This window comes from Jaculus jaculus, chromosome 1 (genome assembly GCF_020740685.1).
Source record: "Jaculus jaculus isolate mJacJac1 chromosome 1, mJacJac1.mat.Y.cur, whole genome shotgun sequence".
In the NCBI taxonomy this organism is placed as follows: domain Eukaryota; kingdom Metazoa; phylum Chordata; class Mammalia; order Rodentia; family Dipodidae; genus Jaculus; species Jaculus jaculus.
In genome coordinates, this window is record NC_059102.1 from 48,110,648 (window position 1) to 48,138,145 (window position 27,498).

Consider the following 27,498-nt stretch of genomic DNA (forward strand, 5'->3'; position numbering starts at 1 on the left):
AAATTAATTCTTCCTAGCTGGGTGTGATGACACACGCCTTTAATCCCAACACTAAGGAGGCAGAGGTAGGAGGACTGTCTTGAGTTTGAGGCCACCCCGAGACTACATAGTGAATTCCAGGTCAGCCTGGGCTACAGCGAGGCCCTATTTCAAAAAACTACAAAAATAGCCACAAACCAAATTAATTCTTGCTGAAAGTATGTTTACTTTGATAATACTTGCCTGCTAAAAGCAGCAAGTGCAAATTATTTCAATAAATGAAATTGCCAGTACCTTTCTTCTGCAACCACTAAGAAAATATGAAACTAGAAGGGGACAAATCTAATATTCTAATTTCATCTTTCCTAATATACTCAATACAAGAACTATTACTCACATACCAAAACACTTAGCCACCTACCATGAATGTATGATAATAATATGGCCCTATAAAAAAGAGTTAAGGAAGGTGGGAGAGATAACTTAGTGGCTAAGACACATGCCTGTGAAGCTTAAGAACCCATGTTGGACTTAACAGGTCCCACCTAAATCAGACGCACATGACACAAGAGCACAAGGTCGTACATGCACACAAGGTGGCTCACGTGTCTGGAGTTCAATGACGGTGGCTGGAGGCCCTGGAGCACCAATTATCTCTCTCTCACACGCTCTCACTCTTTCTCATAAAAGGGGGAGGGCCATCTGTTGGGCTTGCCTCAGAAAAAGGGGGGGGGCTGTGAAGACGGCTCAGGGATTAAAGATGTGTGCTCACAAAGCCTGGTTTCCATTCCCAAGTACCCAAGAAAAGCCAGATGCAAACAGTGTCTGGGGTCCCCTTGCAGGGGCAAAAGACCCTTGGCTTACCAACACACACACACATGCAAATAAAGAAAATAAAATACTTGAAAAAAAAATAGTTAAGGCTATCTGTTTGTTGAGCTTTAAGGCTCTTCATTCAACATCACCAATATCCCTAAAAGCACCCACATTCATCTCAAAATTACCAGGTAAAAAAACAACTATAAAGCCGGGCATGGTGGCGCATGCCTTTAATCCCAGCACTTGGGAGGCAGGAGTTCAAGGCCACCCTGAGACTACACAGAGAATTCCAGGTCAGCCTGAGCTAAAGTGAGACCCTACCTTGAAAAACCAAAAAAATGAAAATAAATAAAATAAAAGGAAAACAACTATAAATAACTGAGTATCTACAGAAATACTTTCTGACCATGATCTTGTAAGTGTATACAAAAATGTTTGGAATCGGGCTGGAGGGATGGCTGAGCGGTTAAGGCGTTTGCCTGCAAAGCCAAAGGACCCAGGTTCAATTCCCAGGACCCACATTAGCCAGATGTATAAGGTGGTGTATGTGTCTGGAGTTCGTTTGCATTGACTGGAGGCCCTGGTGCTCCCATATTCATTCATTCTCATATTCATTCTCTCTCTGTGTCAAATAAATAAATAAAAATAAAATATTTAAAAGAAAAATTGTCCAGAATCATTATCAATACAACAAACCCTAACAATTTTTCTTAATAAATGTACCACAAAATAAATTTTCTAATGTTGGCTCTGAAAACCAAGTTATTTAGAGAGAGGAGAAAAAGAGAATAAAACTCAAGAGTAATGAATTCTATGTAATACAAGTTTTATGCTGCTTGACAGTAGTTTCTACAGGGAAAAAAAATGGTACTAAACAATTTTCTTAAGCTACATTAATAACTAATAATAAAGCTAAATACTTAAAATGTGGCAAAGTCCTAACAGTTCAAGTAAATGAAAAACTGCTACACAAACGTTTCTATTCTCCATATGTCCTAAAGATAAAAACATTTTGGACTGGAGAAATAGCTCAGCAATTGGAGGCATTTGCTTACAAGGCCTGTTGGTCCCAGGTTCAACTCCCTAATGCCCACATAAAGCCAGATGCAGAGTGGTACATGTGTCTGGAGTTCCTTTGCAGTGCTGATGTACCCATGCTCTCTCTCCTTGCAAATAAATAAATGGAAAAAAAATTATTTCCTGTAGTTTCTGGGCATGGTGGCACACACCTTTAACCCCAGCTCTCAGGAAGCTGAAGTAGAAGGATCACGGCGGGCTAGAGGCTGGCCTGAGACTACAGAGTGAATTTTAAGTCAGCCTCGGATAGAACAAGACCCCACCTTGAAAAAAGAAAATTCCTATGTTTGACCTTATTAGAAGGACTGAGACACAAAATTAAAACTGAAAACTTAATGTTTACTAAAAATAAATGTTAAAACCGTAAATTCATTTTCCTGAAATGAATAATTCTTAAAGAGGGTCTGGAAATATGGCTCAGCAATTAAAGGCACTTGCTTGCAAAGGCTGATGGCCTGAGTTCAGTTACCCACTACCCACATAAAGCCAGAAGCACAAAGTGGCACATGTACCTGGAGTTCATTTGCAATGGCAAGAGGCCCTGAAGTGCCCATTCTTACTACTCATTCTCTCTCTCTCCTTACAAATAAATACATTAAAATATTTTTAAATATTCTCAAAAGCTATTAAGATATCACCAAACAAATTAATAGCAAATAAGGATGTAGCCAGTGTAGTGGTGCATGTCTTTAATCCCAGCATTCGGGAAGCAGAGGTAGGAGAATTGCTGTGAGTTTTAGGACACCCTGAGATTACCTAGTGAATTCCAGGTCAGCCTCGGCTACAGTGAGACCCTACCTCGAAAAATCAAAAAGTAAAAATGAAATAAGGATGTATTTTAAAATGAAAACATTTGGAAATAAAAAATGATTTCATTTCCTAACACTAAAAAGTTTATGTGCCAGATAAAATGGCACATAATCCCAGCACATAATCCCAGCACTCAGGAAGCAGAGGTAGAAGGATCAGTGTGAGTTCTAGGCCAGCCTGAGATTACATAGTTAATTCCAGATCTGCCTGGGCTAGAGCAAGACCCTACCTCGAAAAAGAAAAAAAAGTTTATTGTATGTAGCTATTGAGGAAGTAGAGATAATGTTCCACACAGAAATTAAAATTACCGGACTCCTTCATTATGTTGCTAAAGTAAAAATTTTTAAAGCAATAAAAATGAGTCTTTCTCTACTTTCTAAAATTAAGTGTTAAAGTGGTTATGTTACCATGTGCAACTTTAATTGTTTATTATGAATACTTTATAAGCAAAATAAGTTTGCATGACTGTACTGTATAACTTTTGTAGTTGACATCAATAAAATTTATTTTCCTTACACTGATTTACATAAAATGAAAATTATTCTTTTTGCTCTTATTTTCTGAAAAATAAAATTTGTAAATTACCAGAGATTTTTAGGTGCTGCAATCAATTTTCTGAAATGCATCTTACTATGAAGCAATATAAAATAAAGATTGTGGATAGAATCATTTTTTTAAAAAAGCGTAATTTCAATAATCACCTTAAAAAATACAGCTAACATCAAGGCTTGATGGTGCATGCCTTCAATCCCAGGACTAGGGAGGCAAAGGTAAGAGGATAGTTGTGACTTGAGGCTAGCCTGGGACAACAGAGTGAGTTTCAGGTCAACCTGGGCTAGAGTTTGAGAACTTGCCTCAAAAAAAAAAAGCTAATGTTAGCGGTCACTGTCCTCTCTACAAGTTAAAACTGTTCCCTTGAACATCAGTGTTTAAAGAGGCAAACCTATCAAACAGTAAAAACATTACAGAAAACTTAACTTCCCATGTACTAACACTAAATCTTTAAGTCTCACATTCAGCCTCGCTTTTTCCAGACTGTTAAGAAAACCCAATAAATAATTTGATAATTCAATTTTGCAAATGATTTTTAAAACTGAATTCTCAGCTAGTTAAGGAAATCACTTCATGATTAGCCTTCCTCAGTAAATAAAAATATTCCATCTACTGTTTTCATAAGGAAATTTAACTTTGAGCAGCCTCACTGCTGAACTACATACTACAACCTGCTCCAGATTGTCTTCAATGATCCCTTTAATACCCTACCCCAGGAAGCCAGCAAACACTAATGTGAATGCAAGCAAACCAGAGGGCTCTGATGTGTCACAAATGTGAGGACAACTTAAAAGTGTAAGGACTTCACTGACTTTTTCCCTGATGACTCGGTTTTCATATCAACATTTGGCTCCATAAAAACCACAACTCTAGAAATTAAGTGTAATTAGTCATTTGATGCAATATTTGATACTGCTTTCTACACATCTACATATCAAAACTAAAAGAAGATGTTTAGCATTTTAAGTTACAAAAATTTCATGTGCTATGAAATCAATGGAGAAATTGCCAACAATTTCACTGTTCACATGTAAAACTCTAGCAAAATAATCTTAGTCCTATAGCCTCGACAATTTTAAATCAAGTGGGAACAGCAAAATCAGTGTTAAGTGTACTTTGAGAGCAAAGAGAAATCAGTCTAGAGGATATTCTAATTATTTCTTTAAACAGGGACTTTTTTAAAGTTCAAGATACCAATTAGTAATTATTCTTACATATAAACATTACTACCATTAATTCACAACAATAGTAATTCTGACTTGTTGAGTAAGGCACAAGTCAGAAGTTTTCCCTATCTTTTGGGAAGGTCAAGTTCACCTTTAATAAAGTTTTTCAAGTAATGCAGACTCCTTAATTTCTTTTAGAATATTATTTTGAACAGAAAACTTAGTTTCATTTTTATTTCAAAACAAAAACTTTGACAAAAATAGCTTTGGATGCTTATATACAGCTCATGTAACAGAAAATAAAACCTCTTCCAAAATAAAATTTTCTTTTAAAAAAAGAAGTGTTCTCCACAAAGTTCTAAGTATTAGCAGGACACATAGGCACACTTGTGTCATTCTAGCTTTAAGAAAATGTTTAGTGACATTAACTAAAAAGTAACTTGTATAAGAGTACCCTATTAACACATCATTGCAGAATTTTCACTTAATATATTGTTCACTGCTACAATGCACATCATGAAATTCTGGGTCTAAACAGGTCCCTGATAGATCTTAAAGCTTCAGTCACTACAGATCAGTAACAATTGTCTTCACACACCTTAAACACTGACTACCAACAGCTCTCAATTCCTGTCAATACTTTCTTTCCACTCTGCAAAAGGGAAGTGTCTGTTTTAATCCCTGATTAAAAAGTGTTATATCTGAATCTGCAAAGATTAACGCTTTCTGGTAACCACAAACGTGTGAAATACAAAGGCCTAACTTTCAGACAATCAAAACTTTATACTGTGAAAATTCTTGGATGTCTTGTCTTATTCAAAAAGCTGATTCAGTAAGTTACTGTATGCAAAAAACTCTCATACCTACAATCTGAAGCCAGCGATCCACTATCGCTGGTACTTCTCTATATTATCGGGTAAATTATATTTGATATCCTACACAAATCGGCGTAGAATTAATGGATATTCAAATGTATCACAGCACCTGAAACCTTAAAAAAAAAAGTGAGCAGTAAATTCTGGTTCACAGTATTTAAAATTTCATGAGAGCTGAAGTTCAGTCTTAGCAATCATTTGCTACACACAATACCCTTGAACCTACACGGACATGACCATCATCTGGGGTCAAAAACTGCACAATCTCCATTCTATCCTGCATGACAAGTCCACAGAACATAAAATGCTACTAAAATGCAAATTTTATGCCCCATCCCATGTAATCAGGGGGAAAAAAGCCTAATTTAGCAAAGTCCTAAGAGCTCCAATAAGATATAGTATGAGGCGCGAACGATTTCAAACTACAAAACTTCTAAAGGCAGCTCAAAGTTGTAATTAAGTCAGTTTAAACATACAACCCTATTTTACCCTCATATGACCACCGCACATACTGAAAATGACAATGCTTCAAAGTTATGCAAATCAGTCCACAAGCCACATTTTAGAATATATCAATGCAACCCAGGAAACTAAAAACAATCACTGCATGATTCTGATGCAACATGCGTACGTGCAGTATTAACTTTCATTTTAATCTGATCTATACCCTTCATCTAGGGCCTAAGTCAAGATCTAATCGAAATATGCTCAACCTCAAAGGGTCTTTTTTTTTTTTTAATTCATGTACACGAGTAGTTCACCGACCCCCCCCCCCCAATCCACTTACAGCGTTCTGGACTCTGTATTAACGGACAATGGTCCATAGGAAGAGACCACAGAGCTAGACTGGAAGAAAAAAAAAAAAAAGAACCAATCTAGTGCCTTGACACTTGCAACCAGGCGTGAGTCCCGACTCGCCGAACACACCCTAGGCTAAACACACCGCAAAGACACACAAAATACACGATCTTAGAAGAGTGTGAGCAGGGTTAAACGTTAATAGTCACCCAACTACGGCAAATTTTCGCATCCGTCTCCTCCCACGTTATCAGAGTGACGGGGGGGGGGGGAGACAGAAAAAGAAGCAAAGAGGTACACCGCCGCAGAAATGGATACAGGTCAAGTCTAAGTCGAATCCATCCTCTTGATATCTCCTTTTGTTTCTGCTAACGATCTCCTTGATGATGGCTGTCATGTCTGGAAGCCTGTGGCTGAAGAAAAAGGAGGAGAGAGATGGCAGAAGCTGCTGGTGGCGGGGCTTCTTCTGCAGGATGGAAATGGCTCTGGACTTGGCGGTCGCGGATGCCCCTCGCTCGGCTGCCGCCTGGCCCTGGACCGCGGCCGGGTAATGGCTGCAGCAGCGGCGGCTGCCGGATGGATGCAGCGCCTGGGCCTGCTTCTCCTCAGCAGCCAGAGGCCTGGCCGAAGCGGCGGCGGCGGCGGCGGCGGCGGCGGCGGGATGGGGAGCGGACGAAGAAGGATCCTCGCAGCAGCAGCGGCGGCGGCTGCCTCCTCCTCCTCCTCCTCCGACGGCCTGCGGAGCCCGGGCCAGAGGGGTTGCGGCGGCGGCGGAGGAGGGGAGGTTCAACACCGGCCCGGGTCCCTGGATGTACCGCCGCCGCCGCCGCCGCCGTGTTGGAGGCAGGAGAAGGGGAGAGAGCAACTCTCCGGCGTCCCCAACCCTGGAAATGGTGACAGGCGACTCGGACCCCCTCGGCGGAGCCGCGGCCGCAGCCGCCGCCGCCGCCGCCGCAGCCGCCGCCTCTCCTCCCCCCCGCTCCAGGAGCGGGAGGTGCAGCCGCCGAACCTCCGCCGGCTCCCGCCCGAGCCCACGGCTTCCACGTTCCCTCGCGAGAGCCCGGGAAGAAGAGGCTGCAGCACGCTCAGAAGAGCCCGAGCGCACGCGAGCAACGCCGCCGCCGCGGCTGCGGCCTCCTCGGGCCGGCCGGCTCCCCGAGGGCGCTGCCCCCGCGGCTGCTCACAGGCGCTGAGAGGGGCTCGGGGCCGCGGCCGCCGCCGTCTCTCATCTCCCTCGCCTAGCGCCGGGCCTAGCCTCACAGCGCCTCAACTCTCAAACTTCCATCATGGCTGCAGCTTCCGAGAGGAGAGAGCCGAGCGCAGCCGCGGCCCGACGCCCCGGCGCGTATCCTGCCGCAGTGCACAAAGAGTCCCGCCACATCACCGTCCGCCGGTCAGCCCGCCCCCTCCGCCGCCGCCGCCGCCGCCGCCGCCGCGCCTGGGAAGAGTCCGGGACCCGGAGGGGAGGAGGGAGGCGGGCGAGGGGCGGACGGACGGGACGCGCCGGGGGCGGGGGAGGGGCGCGCGGGGCGGGGGAGGGGCGGACGCGGTGCTCCCAACCTGCCGGCGCCGCTGAGCATGCCCAGTGGGACGGCCGCGACTCGCTCGGAAGCTCCCGCCTCGATGTGCGCGGCTTGCGGGGGACCCCAGCTAGGCGTCTACCTGGAAGCCCAGCCGGGCAGGGGTGCGGGTGAGCGTTAGACGGAGTTGTGAGAGCCGAGGTGGGGGAGGGCGGGGACCGTGCACTAAGCAGGATCTCTGCCTGCGGCGGTGACCCTGGCGCGCAGGTGCAAAGGGACCAGGTGACCGCGCGGGTTCGAGGACAAGGGGATGCAGAGGACGGTCCCTGCACGCACGCACGCACGCACACACATACACAGCCGTTCTGCTCGGCCTCCGAGCCCGAGGTGGGGTTTTTTTTTGTTTGTTTGTTTTTTTCTTTTTTCCGCCCGCCGTAGCTTGCGCTCTCGCTGTCCTTTGGCGCTGTCGTCGGATCGCAGGGGTCTTCCCCCAGGTGACCCGCCCCTCCCCCGCCGCGTCCCCGAAGTGTCAGGTCTTTTGCACAAAGAACACCCCCTCATTGTGTCTCCAGCGTCTTCTCGCCGACACGTCCGGCTCCCCCTCGCCGCCCCACCTCTTACTTCCCAGGCTACTCGGTTCACGTTGGCGAGCGCGCCCGTCCCCACCTAAGCGTGCCGGCGGTGTGCGCCGATCGCACACGCGTGCGCCTCCACCGGATTCCCAGGGCCCCCACGAACACCTGCCCGCGCAGAGGGACGGCGGGTCCCCGAGAGGGGCTGCGCCCCACGGCCCCCTCCCCCTGCCCCTCGGAGCCCCGCGGGTCTCCGCTCCGCTCGGCGCACACGGAGCGCAGCTCCGACCCCGGCCTTAGGGGCTACGTCATCCCTCCCCTGTTCTTTTTATTATTATTATTATTTTTTTATTCTCTCGGCCGCTGTGAAAATCCGGCTGGGTAGATCGGGTCCTGGCCCACGCCAGACGGAACACGCTCGAGGACCCGGTGGCGGGTCCCGAGTGCCAAGTACGGAACCGTAGGCGGCCGCAGCCCGCGAGTGGGCGGGGCGAGGCGGCCCGGGGCGGGTTCAAACGGGAGGTGGAGGGATACGCTCGCGCGGTCGGAACTACTTTCCGTAGGGGTCACGTGTGTTCCTAGTTGGGGAACTTTCCAAATTCCCACTCCCCTGTCTATTTGCTCCGGGAGGCAAGTGCTTGGCTCCGGTGGTCCCGCCGGCTAGGGGGCAGCGGGGCCGCGGCTCTTTCCGGGGTCGCAGTGGGAAAAAGAGGGACCGACGTGCTCTCTGCCAGGAGCGCTGCCGAGGTGAGCGCCTGGGAAGCTGGTTACACAAGCACCCACATCCAGGCACGTGCCCCCGCCGCCAATCCTTGCCTAATGGAGGGACGGGGGGAGTCCCCAAGCTGACCCTTACCCCTCGCCTGCTACACCCAAAGCGTGCCCGAGGAACCGGACTTGAGTCTCCTCGCTCCGGACCCGTCAGCCCTGCGCGGTCCCCACCGTGGGAGAACGAAGGGGCTGCCCCGCAGGGGGTCTGGCGCATCTCACCTCTCTTTATCTCTCTCCTCCCCCAACCCTCGCGGCTGGGGTGAACCCTGGTGGTTCTATACTCGTGGGGGCAAAAGGGTATCTCCTGTTGCAGCCCGCTGCCCAGCTGCACCGATGTTGCAACAAACTTCCCAGTCACTGCCCCTGAGCTGGTGAGCGCGCCCCACCTACTGTAGACTCAGCCTACTGACTTATCTGGTCTGAGAACCTAGTCAGTGGCTGTTAGCCCAGAACAAACCTGTCAAGTCAACGCTTATTGCCGGGATTGGTTGACCTGTCGCTCGGTACGAGAGCTAGCTCAGAAAATGCTGATAACTGGAGCGCATTTCCCCTCCCCCATGAGCCAGCTACAAAGCAAGCAATCCACCTTCTGCTTGGAGAGAAATGACATCATCCAACACCAATCTAGGAATCTCTTCCATTTTTATTCTTTCCCCAAGGACATAGTTCTCCAGACAACAATTTGAGTCTAAAAGAATTTGACTTGAGACCTAGGCTGAAACACTGGGTCATTTTAGAAATCTAGGGAAATAGTAATCAATTATCATGGGTGTTGCAATAATTGTGAAGAGGTGCCTAGGCAGGTCAGCGGAGGATTTATGAAGTGTATGAGAAAGAAGATTGTATGTGTGAGCATCACAGTTGCAGTCAGCCCCTGAAGCCTAGAAACCTCAAGAGGCCCAGCTCGGAGAGCCAGGGGCCATTACCTAAGCATAGGACTACTAATTAAACCAGTGATATTTACAATGCTATTAGAGATCTCCAAGGCTACTCAAACCTTGCATTTATATACATCCTTTTAAGATATCTCTGCAAGCATTGTCAGTGTGCAGAAGCTAATGCGTTGATGTGTATTGGAGGCTGTTTTTGAGCATGGTTCTGGTCAGTTGACAGAGGCAAGGACCACAGATTAGAGCAATCTGGGAGCAGAAGGACAAAGGACTCCTGTTGGTTACCAAGGATTTAAGTCTTGTTCACACAGCCTAATGTGAAATAGAAAGCTCTGTTTTACACACAACCTGATGTGAAGGTGTTTATAAGATACAAGGCTGTATTGAGTATCAACTACTGCTTGATAGAGAAAAGAGAAATGGAAGGTGAAGAAGGTAAGTAAAGAACAGTAGATTGAACAGGGTAAACTATGTTTCTTTCTCAGGTTGCTGATCGGTCCCAAGAGTCCCTGTTAGCACCATCTTACTGTCCCTGGAGCCACCTTGCTTGATAATTAATCTTATAACATCTGAGAAGCTCCGAAATCTTTTCTGGCAAGAGAAAGAAACAGGGTTCCTTCCTGTGCTTCCTGGTGCTGCGCGGGAGGAGAGAATCTCTTCAGTCGCCGCAGCAGTACTGTGGAGCTGAAAGCAGACCTGTCACAGCACTGAAGTGCTGAAATAGGAGATCAGCCCAGGAGCACTTCCAAGTGAAGGAAGAAAAAGGGAAAGGTTTTGCTGGTTCCCTGAACATCAGCTCCTCTCCTCTTTAGTGACGATTGAAAAGATAACAGATGTTGGCAAGTATGTGGCCAGACAGACAGCAACATCAAGAGGAGTTGCTGTCATCTTTGGAAATCTCTGAATAAAAGCTCTTCCCCTTCCCAGGGTTAAATATATTCCTAAAAGAAATACTACTGTAACCTTTTTTATCTTGGGTTTTTTGTTTGTTTGTTGTTTGTTTGTTTTTAGGTAGGTTCTCACTGTAGCCCAGGCTGGCCTAGAACTTACTCCATAGCCCCACACTGGTCTCAAACTCACTGTGATCCTCCTACTTCAGCCTCCTGAGTGCTGGGATTAAAAGTGTGGGCCACCATACCCTGTGAATATTTATTTACTTAATTGACACACACAAGCACACAGAGTCTCTTGTCCCTGCAAATAGATGCTAGATGCTTGTGCCACATTTTGTGGCTGGCAGGCTTTGCAAGCAAGCACTTTTAACTGCTGGACCATCTTTGTGGTCTCTAGTGTAGCCTTTAAATTTTTTTTTGTTTTTCTTCACCTTTTTCTTCTACTCAAGCTATGCCCTTAACCCATTTGGTAGAGCTGAAACCACTATATGAACAGGACAAAAAATTGCCCAAAACACACACACACACACACACACACACACACACACACACAATTAAATTCAAATGAAAATAATCTCTGCACTGGTCTCCAAGCACTTCATTTTGTTACCTGCCTGCATTCAGAACACCTTAGAGAGAAGCAGAAGCTTGTGACAAAGGGAGAATTTTGTAAAGCTTCAGGGAGACTATATAGAATAATTAGTGAGTGCTTCTTACAGCTGATTTCAAAACTATTGTTATCACATGCAGAGAATGTCCAAAGAAAATGCCTTTCTTCTTTCTTTGATAAGTGGAACAACCAGCACCAATGTGAGTGGTAGAAATAGTTGCTGGGCACTTGGGAGGTTCTGCTGCTGCTGCGTCTTCCATGTGAACCTCATGGCTGTAGTGCCTTTCTCATCTCCCACCTGCTGACCTTTCCAGAAAAAAAATCTAGATCAGTTGCTTTCATTCATTCATCTCTATTTTTATCTGTTTAAACAGTGCTTTCTAAATAATAGAATTTTTAAAAAGAGGAAACATGATAATTGGTTTTGAATTTAAACTGACCTTTTAAGGTTCCAAAGGTTTTTATTTATTGTAGTGAAAAGCATTATTGTTCTTTTTAATAAAGGTAGTTTGCCCAAGACTTTTCCTCTACAAGTCACTCTATTTGAAAAGAAAATCTCCCATTATTGTCTGTAAGCTTTATGTCCTCAGTCCCTCCTGAAGCTGTTGCAGATGGGACGGTTCACATCTCAGTAGAAGGATGTGCTACATGAAGTCATCAGTCTCAGACAGGCAAGGGTTGTACCAGGTATTCCTGGGGGCACCATGGAGCAAACTAGCCATTCACTGTGTCACTCAGAAATCATGTTTTGGACCAAAGAATGAAAGAAAATACCTCATGTGACAAGACAATTTTATTTCCAAGCTAACTTTAACTGTTTGGCATTCTACTTTACCCTTAATATTAGCTAAGTGTAGCCCTATGGAACATGCTTTGCATTTTGGGACATCCAATAGTGGAAAGATCTTTTTGTTTTTTAATTTAAGTATTTTATTTATGTATTTATTGAGAGGAGAAAGAGAGAATGAGGTAGACAGAATGGGCATGCCAGGGCCTCTAGCCACTGCAAACAAATTCCAGACACGTGCCACCTTGTGCATCACTCTTACATGGGTGCTGGGGGATTGAACCTGGGTCCTTAGGCTTTGCAGGAAAGTGCCTTAACCACGAAGTGTTGTGGGCTAGTACTGTGCTAAATCTTATGGATAGAATAATGGCATGTGAAAGCCACCTTTATGGGATGAAGCTAGCCTTGAGAGTTTGATGTTTTTGGCTGAAACTGTTGCAACTTCTTCACAGCCCACCAAGAAAAGTTAACTACCCTGACAGTTGATAACTGTTTCAATTATCTATCCCTTCACACTCAACACATTAAAATTTAGCGATTTAGCATCCACCTCCAACTGGCCTCTGATGAGTCGTGCAAAGACAAGTACTAATCCAATGGGAGCAGCGGATAGCTACCGCTAGAAGAAAGTTTCCATGAATCTGGAACTGATTTCTCCCAAAAGACAAAGGTTAGGTCTCTTTCTCTTCAAGAGAAAAAATCTTATATCTGTACTGAATGTCTACAAATGTGTCCCTTTAGTGGGAATTCTGACTCTAATGGTCTAGTTGGGAACATGGGGTATTTTAAGGGAACGAGAAAAAATATTTTTTAATTTGACAGAGAAATAGTATAGGCACACCAGAACCTCCTACCACTATAAATGAACTCCAGACACTTGTGCCACTTTGTGCATCTGGCTTTGTATGGGTACTGGGGTCTCAAACTTGGACTATCATGCTTTGCAAGCAAGCCCTTTTACCACTGAGCCATCTCTTCAGTTTGAGCATCTTTTGTGAGAATGGGCATGCCAGGGCCTCTAGCTGCTGCAAACAAACTGTAGATGTATGTATGCGCCACCTTGTGCATCTGGCTTATGTGGGTCCTGGGGAATCGAACCTGGGTCCTTTGGCTTTGCAGACAAGTGCCTTAACCACTAGGTCATCTCTGCAGCCCAAGAATCTTTTGGCTTCCTAACTTCATGATTGTATTTATAGCCTTCTCACCCAGCAGGATGATGGCCAGCACCAGGAAGTAGAGCCGCACTGCTTGCTGAGCAGTGCCTGGTGAAGAACCTGTTGCGTTTTTTGTTTTGTTTTGTTTTTCTTACCAAAGATTAAACTTTGGCTCTGTTTATCTTTTCCTTCCTTTAAAAAAAAATTTATTTATTTATGTGAAAGGGAAAGAGAGAGGCAGATAGAGATAATAGGCACGCCAGGGCCTCCAGCCACTGCAGACAAACATCAGAAGAATGCACCACCTTGTGCATCTGGCTTACATGGGTCTTGGGTTATCAACCTGGGTCCTTCAGCTTTGCAGGCAAATGTCTTAACCACTAAGCAAATCTCTCCATCTCTCTTTTTCCTTCTATATTAAATACTTGATAAATTTGAGAAGTACATTATCAGGATAATACTGTTTTATCCCTCCATCTCTCTACTTCTCCCAGTAAACTTGGTCTTCTGGAATAAATGCATCCTGACTCTGTTAATCAGGAGTTGAGTTTATAAGTGCTTTGGTGAAGCAATACCTTGGTAATGTCTATTTGTAAAACTTATCTTAGCCGGGCATGGTGGTGCACACCTGTAGTCCCAGCACTCAGGAGGCAGAAGTAGGTGGATTGCCATGAGTTCAATGCCAACCTGAGACTACACAGTAAATTCTAGGTCAGCCTGGGTTAGAACAAGACCCTACCTTGAAAAGCCAAAAAAAAAAAAGACCTTGAGCTGGAAAGATGGCTTAGTGGTTAAGTGCTTGCCTACGAAGCCTAAGGAACCAGGTTCGATTCCCCAGAACCCTCATAAGCCAGAAGCACATGGTGGTACATACATCTGGAGTTAATTTGCAGTGGCTAGAGGCCCTAGTGTCCCTATTCTTTCCCAACCCCAACCCCATAGTAAATAAATAAAAGTCAAAATAATTTTTAAAAAAAATTTTTCATGTTAGGGTCTCACTTTATCTCAGGCTGACCTGGAATTCTCTATGTAGTCTCAGGGTGGCCTCGAACTCACAGTGAACTTCCTACCTCTGCCTTCTGAGTGCTGGGATTAAAGGCATGTGCCACCACGCCCGGCTAAAATATTTTTAATTCCAGGCGTAATGTTGCACAACCTTAATCCCAGCACTCGGGAGGCAGGAGGTAGGAGGATCTTGTGAGTTTGAGGCCACCCTGAGATGGCATAGTGAATTCCAGGTCAACCTGAGCTAAAATGAGACCATACCTTGAAAACCACAATAAATAAGTAAATAAATATTAAAAAAAAAAAAAACCAAAACTGATCTTTCCAGACATGGTGGTGCATGCCTTTAATCCCAGCACTTAGAAGGCAAATGTAGGAGGATTGTTGTGAGTTCAAGGCCAGCTGGAGACTACATAGTAAATTCCAGGCCAGCTTGACCTAAAAGCCCTGGTGTGCCCATTTTCTTTCTCCCTTTCTCTCCCTCCCTCCCCCCCCCCTTGCAAATGAATAAATAAAAATATTTTAAAACTGTTCTTATGTCTGAACAAACATCATTTAACCAGTAATGGTTCTTAAAGCATTTTTGTGTATCTATATGGTCTTAGACAACCATTTTTTAAATTATTTATTTATTTTATTTATTTGAGATAGAGAAAGGCTGATAGAAAGAATGGGCAAACCAGAGCCTTCAGCCACTGCAAATGGGTTCCAGATGTATGTGCCATGTTGATCTTGGGGAATTGAACCTGAGTCTTGGCTTCTCAGGCAAATACCTTAACTGCTAAGCCTCTCTCCAGCCCCTTAGACATCCTATTGATTCTATTAACTTGGGAGCTCACATAGTGTTTCCTTATGGCTATCTCAGCACACTGGCTAAATGGTGTGGCCTGTGAAATGAAGTTACCAGGCCAGTCCTTTTTGCCTTTTTTCCTTAGTGTCAATACAGGTGAGGGTGGCTGGGTAAGGAATGTTTAATTAGCATGTTACATATACCTGAATAGGTGGGAGGGTTGTTAGTTTCATTTTGTTTTAATGAATCTTGTTTAATACTGTTCATTAGTTTTCATGCCTGGTCAGCAAAAGAAAACAATGCTTTAATTTTTAAGTATAGAATATATGACACAGTTGAATCTTTAATATTTTTTTAGATTTAGTATTTTTTTAATTTTAGAGAGAGAGAGAGAATTGGCACACCAGGGTCTCAGCCACTGAAATTGAACTCTAGATGCTTGTGCCACCTGGTGGGCATGTGAGACCTTGTGCTTGCCTCACCTTTGTGCATCTGGCTTACTTGGGATTTGGAGAGTCAAACATGGAAGGCAAGTGCCTTAACCACTAAGCCATCTCTCCAGTCCTTTTTCATTTTTGAGAGAGAAATGGGTGCGCCAGGACCTTCAGCCTGCTGTGAACAAACTCCAGATGTGTGCACCCCCTTGTGCACATGTGTGACATTGCGCGCTTTTGTCACCAGCTATGTGGGATCTGGAGATTGGAACATGAGTTCTTAGGCTTTGCAGGCAAGTGCCTTAACTGCTAAGCCATCTCTCCAGCCCTCAGTTGAATCTTTGTTTGTTTGAAGAAGAGCAAGTGCAGAATTGGGTGAAATTCAGAGGAGTGTTACCTAATGTTGGGTAACTTAAGTTATTCTATATTGCTTATTCTTTTCCCAAAGCAAGCTGATAGAAAGAATGGATGCCACCAGATTGCTTCCCAGGCTAGAAAACAGCTCCCTGCCAGCCCACCTGGGATGGACATTGCAAAGTGGCTCCCCATTGTGGCAGTGTGTAGCTAGGGGAATTTCTTGGGGGAATTTCCCCCAAGAAAGAGGGTTTTTCCCCTTTCCTCTCTTTTTGGCTTTTGCTATAAAAAAAATTATTTGCAAACACAGAGAGAAAGGCAGAGAGAACAGGCATGCCAGGGCCTCTTGCCACTACAAACAAACTAGACACATGTGCCACTTTGTGCATTTGGCTTTATGTGGCTAATGGAGAATCAAACCTTGCAGTTACTCTTTGCAAGCAAGTTCCTTAACTGCTGAGCCATCTCTCTAGCCTGGCTTTTACTTTTGAACTTTAATAGATGTTGCATATTTCAGTCCACAGGCATGACAAGCAATGAGCAGGTGAAGAACCAGTGAGGAAATGTTCCTGTGTGTGCTAACAAGCTTCTGAATGTGTCACTGAGGTCTGCAGAGAAAGTGTGGGGATGTAGTAAGGAGATGCTGTGTCACCTACTACACTCTCAAAACAAAGCTGGGGGCTCTTTGGACATTAAAATTGTTCCTATGTGGCTAATTTTATTGAATCATATAAACAAGGGGTTTTCCATGGGAGAAGGAAACAATGACTCGAAACAACCACCATTGTTTTCCCACAGTTCTTTTGGAAGGAAACAGTTGGGCAGTTCTGTTCCCCATTGATGTCTGTGAGGGACAGACATAGACTTGCGGTCGTTCAGCTGAGGATGATTGGCGTATCAAAGATGGCTTCACAGCTCAGCTGGAGTAGCTGATATGACTGAGGGCCTCCTTGTCTTCGTGTCACCACTCAGTAGCCCTTGCCTCTAGGATCCACCCTAAGAAATGACCTTCCCTCCATGCCTGAGTAATCTAGTCTGATTCCTATGCATAGAAAGCTGGAGAAGTGGGGAGCAGGAGCCAAGGGCAATGGTGCATGCCCATAATCCAAGCACTCAGAAAGCTGAAACAGGAGGAAGATTACCACAAGTTCAAGGCCAGCCTGGGCTGCATAAATTCCAGACCAGCATGGATTACTGAGTGAGGCCCTGGTGGCTTTTGTTCATGTTGAACTGTGTTTTGTCTTTCGATTTATTTATTTATTTTAGTTTTCAGATGTTTATTTATGGGAGAAAAGGATTATGGATGTGCTAGGACCTCTTTTCTATTGCAGATGAACTCCAGATGCATGAGGCACTTGACACATCTGCCTTTATGTGGATATTGGGGAATTGAACCCAGGCCTTAGACTTTATAAGCAAACACACTTAACCACTAAGCTATTTCCCAAGCCCCTGAGCTGTTTTTCTTTAGTCCAATGTAATGGGGTAGTTATTCTACTTTCATGCCTTTTCAAAAAGTATTTCAGCTGGTCATGGTGGCACATGCCTTTAATCCCAGTACTCGGGAGGCAGAGGTAGGAGGATCGCTGTGAGTTCGAGGACCCCCTGAGACTCTATAGTGAATTCCAGTTCAGCCTGGACTAGAATGAAACCCTACCTTGAAGGGGGAAAAAAATCATTTATTTACGTATTTGAGAGAAACATGCAGACAAAAAGAATATATGGGTGCACCAGGGCTTCCTGCCACTGCAAATGAATTCCAAATTCATGTGCCACTTTGTGCATCTGGCTTTATGTGGGTACTGTGGTATCAAACCCAGGCCATCAGGCTTTACAGTCAAGGTTCTTTAACCACTGAGCCATCTCTCCAGCCACATGTCTTTTTTTTTTTCAATCTATATTTTTCTATGCACTTGAATGTGGGTGTGCAATGTGTGTGTAGTGTATGGTGTATGCACATGTGTATAGATGTGCATGCCCCATGTGTGTATGTGGAGACAGAGGAGAAAGTTGGGTCCTTTCTCCTGTTTCCTTGAGACCAGGTCCGTTCCTCATCCTGGAGCTGACGGTAAGTGAGCCTCAGAAATTCTTCACACTTTTCCTTCCTGCCAAACTAGAATTACAGACATGAGTGGCCAGCTTTATATGTGTATTCTGGGGAGACAGTCTTGGTGATCTCTAGCCGACAGCCCTCCATACTTGCACAGCAAGTGATAATAGCCACTCCCCATCACCTTCCCAGCCCTAGATTTTTCTTTTTAAATCTAGAGTCTGGATATGAGAGAAAGCATGTGATATTTGCCTAAATCTGATTTAATTCACTCAATATGATGATCTTTAGTTCCAACCATTTACTGAGAAATTATTTCTTCTTTCTCGGCCTCCTCTTCTTTTAAGGAGTGTGTGTGTGTGTGTGTGTGTGTGTGTGTGTGTGTGTGTATGTGTGTGTGTGATATATGTACATGTGTGTGCAGATGTACATACCCAATTCACATGCATAGACCAGAGGAGGACGAATCCTTACACTGGAGTTCCACAGCTCTCCTCCCCATCCTCAGCTTACATCATACTTTCATTTCATCTTCTACCACGTACTCATCACCACTTATGTTCAGCACTTGACCAGATTTTTGGTTTTTAGTTTTAGTTTTTGGTTTTTTAATGCAAGCCCAACAGACTAGCCTTTTTTATGCAAGAGGGCAAGAAAGAGAGAGAGAATTGGCAGACCTGGGCCTTTAGCAATTGCAGTCAAACTCCAGACATGTGCACCACCTTGTGTGCATGTATGACCTTGTACATGTGCATCACTTTGTGCATCTGGCTTATGTGGGATCTGGAGAGTCAAACATGGGTCCTTAGGCTTCCCAGGCAAGTGCCTGAACCACTTAGCCATCTCTCCAGCCCATTCACCAATGTTGATCCTCTGCATTGACTGCTTCCCACAGGGGGACCAAGTTTTTCTAATCAAGGCTGAGAGGAGAACTTACCTATGTATATAAAGCTAAATATTTAGAAGGCAGTTTGAGAAGACATCCATTTAGCAATAGAACAGCAGTAGAATGTTCCCCAGGGGCTACATTCTTCTCAGTCATAGACTTTTGACTTAGTTTTCAGTACTAGGCATGTATTCCTTCATGTGGAGCAGGACTCTAATCGTAGAACTGTTGATTATCCCCATAATCTTCATGCCACTGTTGCACCTGAGGGCATATCTTACCTGATGGGTCAGTACTATAGAATGCAGATTCACTCCTAGGTGGTATTATTGATGACTTCTCTGCCAGCAGCCTACATAGCACCTTCTGGCATGTTGAAAACTAGCCAGCAGGAAGCAAGCTTCCAGCTCAGCTCCATCTTGATTTCCAATGTCCTGCACCTGACAACTTTAATGTCTTCAGCAATAGGGTGTTATGTTTCAGTTCTGGAGAACAACCAAGAGCCATGGCAGTTGCATGTGTTCTTTTCGAGGCCTCAGAGACTTCTCTAACCAACCAACCTCTTAAGAGGTCTAGCAGACAGCCTCACGTGCTAGGATGAACCTCCAGACCAGACATGGTTTATGGGAGGAAGAAGAAATTTATTTAAAGCTTATAGATCCAGGGGAAGTTCAGTGGTAGAAGAAGCTGGCCCACTTTCACAGGCCCAGGCAGAGAGACAAAAGCCACCACCAGAACCATAAGCAAGTAATCACATTTCAGGAACTCCCAGCAAAGCTCAAGCACTATGTATATTTTAGGCTGGAATTTCAATCCACCACCAGTAACACCTCCTCTAGGCAAGTTACAAGCTTGAATAAAACTCCTGAATCCATTGGGGGACATTATTCAAACCACTACACTTCACCTCTGCCCCCCCCAATAGATTCATAACTATCTCACATTGTATGTTTAGTCCAAATTCAAAGGTCTCCATAGTCTTTACCAATTTATGATAGTTCCAAAGTCCCAAATCTAATCTGAGATTCAAGATTGTCTTTTAGCTGTGAGTCTTGTAAAATCAAAACAAGTTATATACTTTCAGCATATAAAGACACAGAATAAAGAGTAAACATTTTTAACTATTGTAAGGCATTGAGTGGAGAGACTGACGGGCTGGAGAGATGGCTTAGTGGTTAACATGTATGCCTGCAAAGCCAAAAGATCATGGTTTAATTCTCTAGTACCCACGTAAACCAGATGAAGTTTGTTTGCAGTGGATACAGGCCCTGGCGTGTCCTCTCTCTCCCCCTCTTTCTCTCAAATAAATAAATTTTTTTTTTGAAAAAAGGAGGAGACTGAAACAATGAAAACTCAATAACCATCAAGCAAACATCAGATATCTGTCATTCTAGTCAGATATAACCAGTGACTGACAATCTCTGGATTTTCCAGTTGCGCCCCCTGCAGCTGGGCTGAATAGCCAGGGAAAACTCCCAATCCCAAACCAACAGCTCCCAATGGTAGTCCTTGCATAATCCTGGAATATCCAAAACATCGGTGGGTCTCCAAGCAAATCTCGGTCTATCTTCCAGTGGCTCATCAGCCTCAGGGTCATCACACCCTGCCTTTATGCCATGTCACAGCAGTGGGTCCTGGGACCTTGTGCACTTCATGACCACTCTATGCATATTTCATGTCTCCAAAGTCAATACCAAATGTGCAGGACACAGCCATATTCTTAATTCAGGGATGAAATAAATCAGTGACTTTGAAAAGCTGATTATTTCCACATAGATATCTCCTTTCCAAAAAATGTGTTCCAAGCCGGGCATGGTGGCACACGCCTTTAATCCCAGTACTTGGGAGGTAGAGGTAGGAGGATTGCTGTGAGTTTGAGGCCACCCTCTATCCCACCATTCCAACTTTCTGAGGTAGAATCACCTCAAGCATTTCCTCCATTGTTTTGATGTAAAGCAGTGGCACCACCTTTGTTAAGATTGCTATTGTGTTTAATAATAGCAGTTTTAGCCACCAGTCTCTGTGCCAGAAATATTAAACTTGCTTGAGTTTTTCCAATTTTAAATCTTTTATCTCTCAGTCCTATGTCTTTAGCCAAGCATATCAATCCATTACAAATTTAACCTTGATCAAACTGTCTGGACCTTGATAGCAGAACACAGCCAGCCCTTATGCCAGTAACCCAGTTCCAATAAATTCTTCTGAGTCTTTCCTTTCCCTTAGAAATTGCATAAGACAAACCTTCAAATCCAGTTTTATCTGTATTTAGCATTTTCAAAATTTCATCAGAATAATCCGTAGTACTTGGCTTACTGCTCCAGAAGGCATCTTCAGTTGCAAGCACCAAGTTCCCATTCCTCCAGCACACAAGTTCAAAAAGACCCAAATCCACATGGCCAGATGCATCTCAGCACACCCTACTGTCAGTACCAGTTCCTGTAGAAGACAGGCTCACATGCTCGGATGAATCTCCAGACCAGACATAGGTTATTGGAGGAAGAAGGTATTTATTTGAACCTTTCAGATCAGGGGAAGTTTCATAATGGAAGAAGAAGCTGGCCCACTTTCACAGGCCCAGGCAGAGAGAGAGAGAGAATCCACCACCAGTGTCAAACCCTGGCCAGAAGTCACATTTCAGGAACTCCAGGCAAAGCTCAAGCACTTTGCATATCTTAGGCTGGAATTCAGCTCCACCCCCCGTAACACCTCCTCCAGCCAAGTTCCAAGCTTGAATAAAACTCAAGATTCTATTGGGGAGCATCTATTCAAACCACCACAAGAGGTATCCCATGCCTGGCACTGATAGTATTGTTTGATAACCCATAGCTATTAAGAGCAGCATTGTTCAGGATGTGGTGGTGCACACCTTTAATCCCAGCACTTAGGAGGCAGAGATAGGTGGATTGTCATGAGTTCAAGACCACCATGAGACTACATAGTGAATTCCAGGTCAGCCTGGGCTAGAGCAAAATCCCACCTCAAAAAACCAATTTATATGTGTGTGTGTGTCCATATGTATAGGGTATCCCAGTTCATTGCATTATTTTTCATTTATATTTGAATTTATTTATGAGAGGGAGGGAGAGAGAATGGACACACCAGGGCCTCTAGCTTCTGTAAATGAACTCCAGATGCATGTGCATCTGGCTTACATGTGTTCTGGGGAATTGAATTGGGTCCTTAGGCTTTGCAGATGAGCCCCTTAACTGCTAAGCCATCTCTCCAGCCCATTATATTTTTATTAAGTTTACTAATAGTAGACTTTGTTTTCTTCTTTTTTATTTGTTTATTTTTTTTAAGATAGGATCTCACTCGCTAGCCCAAGCTGACCTGGAATTCACAACTCACTATGTAATCTCAGGATGGCCTCCAAGTCACAGTGATCCACCTACCTCTGCCTCCCAAGTGCTGGGGTTAAAGGCGTGTGCCACCACACCTGGCTTCTAATAGTACATTTTCTTGTGGTTTTTTTTTTTTTCATGTCTCCTATGTTTTTATAAATCCAAATTAATTTTTTGTTTGTTTGTTTGTTTTCTTTTTTTGAAGTAGAATCTCACTGTGACCCCAACTGACTGGAACTCACAACAGTCTTCATACTTCTGCCTCCATAGTGCTAGGATTATAGGCCTACCCCACCACACCTGGCTCCAAATCAATTTTTAAAGGTCTCCTTCATCACCTTTCCAATTTCCACTCAACACCTTATCCCAAAACCAGTATCACGTTTGTATTATGCAGAACCCAGCTTTCAGATACCAATTTCTATTAAGTTAGCAACACTGCATTGCATACTAGCCCAGAATGTAGCAGCTTAAAATGCAAACCTTTGCCCACTGGTCAAGGGTCCTGCAGTGTGAACAGGCTGCATGATCTCTGTGTTTCGTGTGGTATTGTCCCGGGTGTCTTCGCCTGTGTTAGAGCTCCGCAGGTGGTTTCATTCACATGTCTGGTGCCTCGGCGGAGTGGCTAGAGTAGCTACAGTAGAGTTGGACCTATTGCTCTCCATGGTCTCTTTCCTCCAGGGAGTGAACCTCTCTTCAGCTAGCAGTCAGACTTCTCATGGCGATTATCTCCGAAGAGAGCAAAATCCAAAGCTGTCAGAATGGCAACAGCAGAGCCATTATCTGTTAGTACAAACAGTAAAAAGACTAAGACTCAAGTACAGAGAAATACATTCCACCTTTTGCTGAGGAGGTGACATGGATTTGGGAGGATGGATATTGGTGGCTGTGGTGGTTTGATTCAGGTGTCCCCAATAAACTTAGGTGTTCTGAATGCTAGGTCTCCAGATGATGGCAGTTTTACAATTGAATCCTCCTGGAAGCAGCTTATGGGTAGTATAGCCAGTTTCCTCTTTAGCATACTCTCCCACTGCTATTGCACACCTGATGTTGGCCAGGGGATGATGCCCACCATCTGCTCATGCCATCATTTTCTCCTACCATCATGGAGCTTCCCCCTGAGTCTATAAGCCAAAACAAACCTTCTTTTCCCACAAGCTGCTCTTGGTTGGATGCTTTCTGCCAGCAATACAAACCTGGCCATAACAGTGGCCATCTAGTATGGTGACTATAGTCCTCTTCATGTAAATAATTCCCAGAAACTCCATTTTCCATGGTCATTTTCTCAGGTTCATTCTGCCTACTAGAAGCGCTATCACTTAACAATCTTCACCCCTGGAAATGGGCGGGGGCAGGGGGAGGACAAAAGCACATAATTGGAAGGGATTATGAACAAAATACTTTATGTACATGTATGAATATTGCCAATAAAAAGTTTAAAACTTGGGTCAAGGATATGGAAGAGAGGAGGGGTTGCAAAGAGGGTTAATCAAAACCAAAGGTATTATGAATAAACCATATAGAAACCCACTTCTTTGTTAGTTAATTAAAAATATATGCAATTTGTAAAAAGAGTTTGGGGCTAGAGAGATTGCTTGGTGTTAAGGATATTTGCTTGCAAAGTCTGATGGTCCAGCTTCAATTCCCCAATACCCACATGAAGCCACATGCATGCACAAAGCAGCACATGGTCTGGAGTTTGCAGTGGCAAGAAGCCCTGCCATGCCCATGCCATCTCTCTCTCTTCCCCTTCTCCGTCCCTGTAAATAAATAAATAAGGATATTTTTTAAATATTTTATTTTATTTATTTATTTGAAAGGGAGAGAATGGGCATGCCAGGACCTTTAGCCACTGAAAATGAACTCCAGACACATGTGCCACCATATGCATCTGGCTTACAAGGATACTGGGGAATTGAACCTGAGTTATTAGGTTTTGCAATCAAGTGCCTTAACTGCTAAGCCATCTCTCCAGCCCCCAAGAATATTTTGTTTAATTTTTTAACATATTTTTATTTTTGTTTATTTGAGAGAAAGAGGTAGGAAGAGAGAAGGAGCGAAACAGAATGCAAGTGCTATGGCCTCTATCGACTGCAAACAAACTCCAGACACATGGGCCACCTTGGGCCTCTGGCTTACGTGGGTCCTGAGGAATCAAACTGAGGTCCTTTGGCTTTGCAGGCAACCGCCTTAACTGCTAAGCCATCTCTCCAGCCCCTCCCCCCAAGACTATTTTTAATATAAAGAGATAGGCTGGAGAGATGGCTCAGTGATTAAGGTGTTTTCGTGCAAAGCTTGACAACTTGAGTTCAATTCTCCAGTGCCCACATAAAGCTAGATGCATACAGTGGGGTGGGGTGCATGTGTCTGGAGTTCTTTGTTTGCAGTGGCTGGAGGACCTAGCATGCCCATTCTCTTTCTGCTTGCCAAATAAATGAATAGAAAAAAAAAAAAATGACAGAGAATTTGGGCAGAAGTACCCTGAGGGGATGGATAAGGCTGTACCCAAAAACCATAGACTGTCACAGAAAATTCCCAGTGCCACCCAGTAAGTTAGTCAGGGAAGTCCTTGAAGCCTCCAACCTCAGGGTATTGCCAAGGCTTTTGGTTGCTCCCCAGAACTAGATGGTTAGACCCTATTGCTGAAGACACCACATATTTTGGCTGCAGACCACTGAGCAATCAAGCTCCAGATAATACTGAAACTTCCTCCCTGCTGACTATCTGCCATGGTGCTAGAAAGTTCTCTGCAGCCTGCTGTAGGAGAAAAGTCAACAATTTTAACCAACAGTGGATCCTTCAAGCTTTACAGCTGGCCAACCAGGCCTAATGTACTAACTGGTGTGATGGTGGCTTGTCTGTTTTGAGGTAACCAGCTACTTTCTGATTGTATTTGAGAACTGCTTAATGAGAGGGAATTCATGCCTAATTCTGAAAATCTTGTCAAAAGCCTATGGCTTGGGCTGGAGAGGTGGCTTAGCAGTTAAGGTGCTTGCCTGCAAAGCCTAAGGGCCCAGGTTCGATTTCCCAGTACCCACGTAAAGCCCAGGTGCATGAGGTGGTGCATGCATCTTGAATTCGTTTGCAGTGGTTAGAGGCCCTTGTGTGCCTATTCCTTCTATCTCTCTCATAATTAAACATTTTTTAAAAAGCCTATGGCTGGAAAAATCATAAGCTATTGCTATTATTTGACTAAATATATATATATTATGCCCATCAAATTTCCCTCTGAACATTTATGTCTATGCTCATATATTAATGCTGCTCTCACTTTTGGTTTGAGAAACTTCTCTTTTCATATTGTAGTGACTATTGGAGAGACTTAAAACTCATCAAAATGCTGAGAAATGATCATTGAATGTTCAACATTATGGTGGTTTGAATGTAAAAATGTCCCAATGGCTGCTGGTGTTTGTGATTAAGTTTCCAATTTAGTCCTCAGCTTGTGTTTGGGAGAAGGAGCCCTGCTGGAGGAGATGTTTCACTAGAGGCGTATCTTTTTTTTGGGGGGGGGGTTGTTTTTTTTTTTTAATTTTTATTAGCATTTTCCATGATTATAAAATATATCCCATGGTAATTCCCTCCCTTCCCACCCCCACACTTTCCCATTTGAAATTCCATTCTCCATCATATTACCTCCCCATTACAATCATTATAATTACATATATACAATATCAACCTATTAAGTATCTTCCTCCCTTCCTTTCTCTTCCCTTTATGTCTCCTTTTTACCTTACTGGCCTCTGCTACTAAGTATTTTCATTCCCACGCAGAAGCCCAGTCATCTGTAGCTAGGATCCACATATGAGAGAGAACATGTGGCGCTTGGCTTTCTGGGCCTGGGTTACCTCACTTAGTATAATCCTTTCCAGGTCCATCCATTTTTCTGCAAATTTCATAACTTCATTTTTCTTTACCGCTGAGTAGAACTCCATTGTATAAATGTGCCACATCTTCATTATCCACTCATCAGTTAAGGGATCATCTAGGCTGGTTCCATTTCCCAGCTATTATAAATTGAGCAGCAATAAACATGGTTGAGCATGTACTTCTAAGGAAATGAGATGAGTCCTTTGGATATATGCCTAGGAGTGCTATAGCTGGGTCATATGGTAGATCAATCATTAGCTGTTTTAGGAACCTCCACACTGTTTTCCACAATGGCTGGACCAGATTGCATTCCCACCAGCAATGTAGAAGGGTTCCTTTTTTTCCACATCCCCGCCAACATTTATGATCATTTGTTTTCATGATGGTGGCCAATCTGACAGGAGTGAGATGGAATCTCAATGTAGTTTTAATCTGCATTTCCCTGATGACTAGTGACGTAGAACATTTTTTTAGATGCTTATATGCCATTCGTATTTTTTCCTTTGAGAACTCTCTATTTAGCTCCATAGCCCATTTTTTGATTGGCTTGTTTGATTCCTTATTATTTAACTTTTTGAGTTCTTTGTATATCCTAGATATTAACCCTCTATCAGATATATAGCTGGCAAAGATTTTTTCCCATTCTGTAGGTTGTAGAGGCATATCTTAAGTCCATTCATAAGGTGTGTTCTGAACCAGGCTGAGCTATAGCTGTTCATCCTCTCTCTGCTATGGATGTGTGATGAAGGGAGCCAGTTTCCTTCACCATGATGAAGCTTCCCCTGGAATCACTAAGCCTGAAATAAACCCTTTCTTCCCATAAGCTGTTTCTAGTCAGCTGTTTGTCCTAATAACATGAAGCTAACTGCAACAAGCAATAAGTGAGACATCTCTATCATGCCCTTCAAGGCTCAGAGACCATTGAGGAAGAAGTGGCAGAAAGAATGTAAGATCCAAAGGTTGGGGAGGAGTGCTTTAGAATGGTGTTTTCCTGAGACAAAATGGTGGTTGCATTTATGACCTCACAGTGTCCATTGCCACCTGCATAGTATGCGGGGGGGTTACATCAAATATTTGGAAAGAAGCAGGGGTTCAGTTGAGGGGGAAGTAGTGATATAGGATTTGGGGGCCCAGGAAGGGCCTCTGAACCCCAACTTTTAGGTCTTTATCCAATTTAGCAAAGAATTGATAAAAACAGACTCCAAGAAGGATAAATCGTGAATTATGAGGTTTATTGTAAGAGGAATTAAGACTCAGGGAGGAGGCCAGCTAAAAGACTCAAGCCAGAGAATTATCCTTCTTGCCTGGCTAGAAAGAGAGAGGGGAGACTGAGAGAATTTCTACCACAGAGAACTCTCTGGGGGTGAAAGGGCTCTGGAAGAGGCACATACACACACAGTGGAAGGAAACGCCTAATATCCAAAAGATCCCCTTCAAATAATAGGCCTGAGAGGGTTAAGGTTGAGAAAGCAAAGAAAAACCATGGGTGTAACAA

General features: G+C 44.1%; 1 protein-coding gene and 1 non-coding gene across 2 annotated transcripts in view; one reads left to right on the top strand and one right to left on the bottom strand.

Annotated features, from left to right (window-relative positions):
- The window catches only part of Pten (phosphatase and tensin homolog), a 92,205-nt gene extending 84,748 nt beyond the window's left edge, over nucleotides 1-7,457 (bottom strand). The window contains exons 1-2 of the mRNA XM_045151405.1: nucleotides 7,391-7,457; nucleotides 6,395-7,252 (exon numbers count right to left, since the gene is read on the bottom strand). Of these exons, the coding sequence (XP_045007340.1) occupies nucleotides 6,395-7,252; nucleotides 7,391-7,457 (925 nt within the window). The remainder of the gene's footprint in view (nucleotides 1-6,394; nucleotides 7,253-7,390) is intronic.
- Nucleotides 7,458-7,647: 190 nt separating this feature from the next.
- On the top strand, nucleotides 7,648-10,791 carry LOC101599628. Its single transcript, XR_006633857.1, has 2 exons — nucleotides 7,648-7,766; nucleotides 10,315-10,791. It is a non-coding gene; the product is annotated as a killin, p53 regulated DNA replication inhibitor (transcript).
- Nucleotides 10,792-27,498: the final 16,707 nt, after the last annotated feature.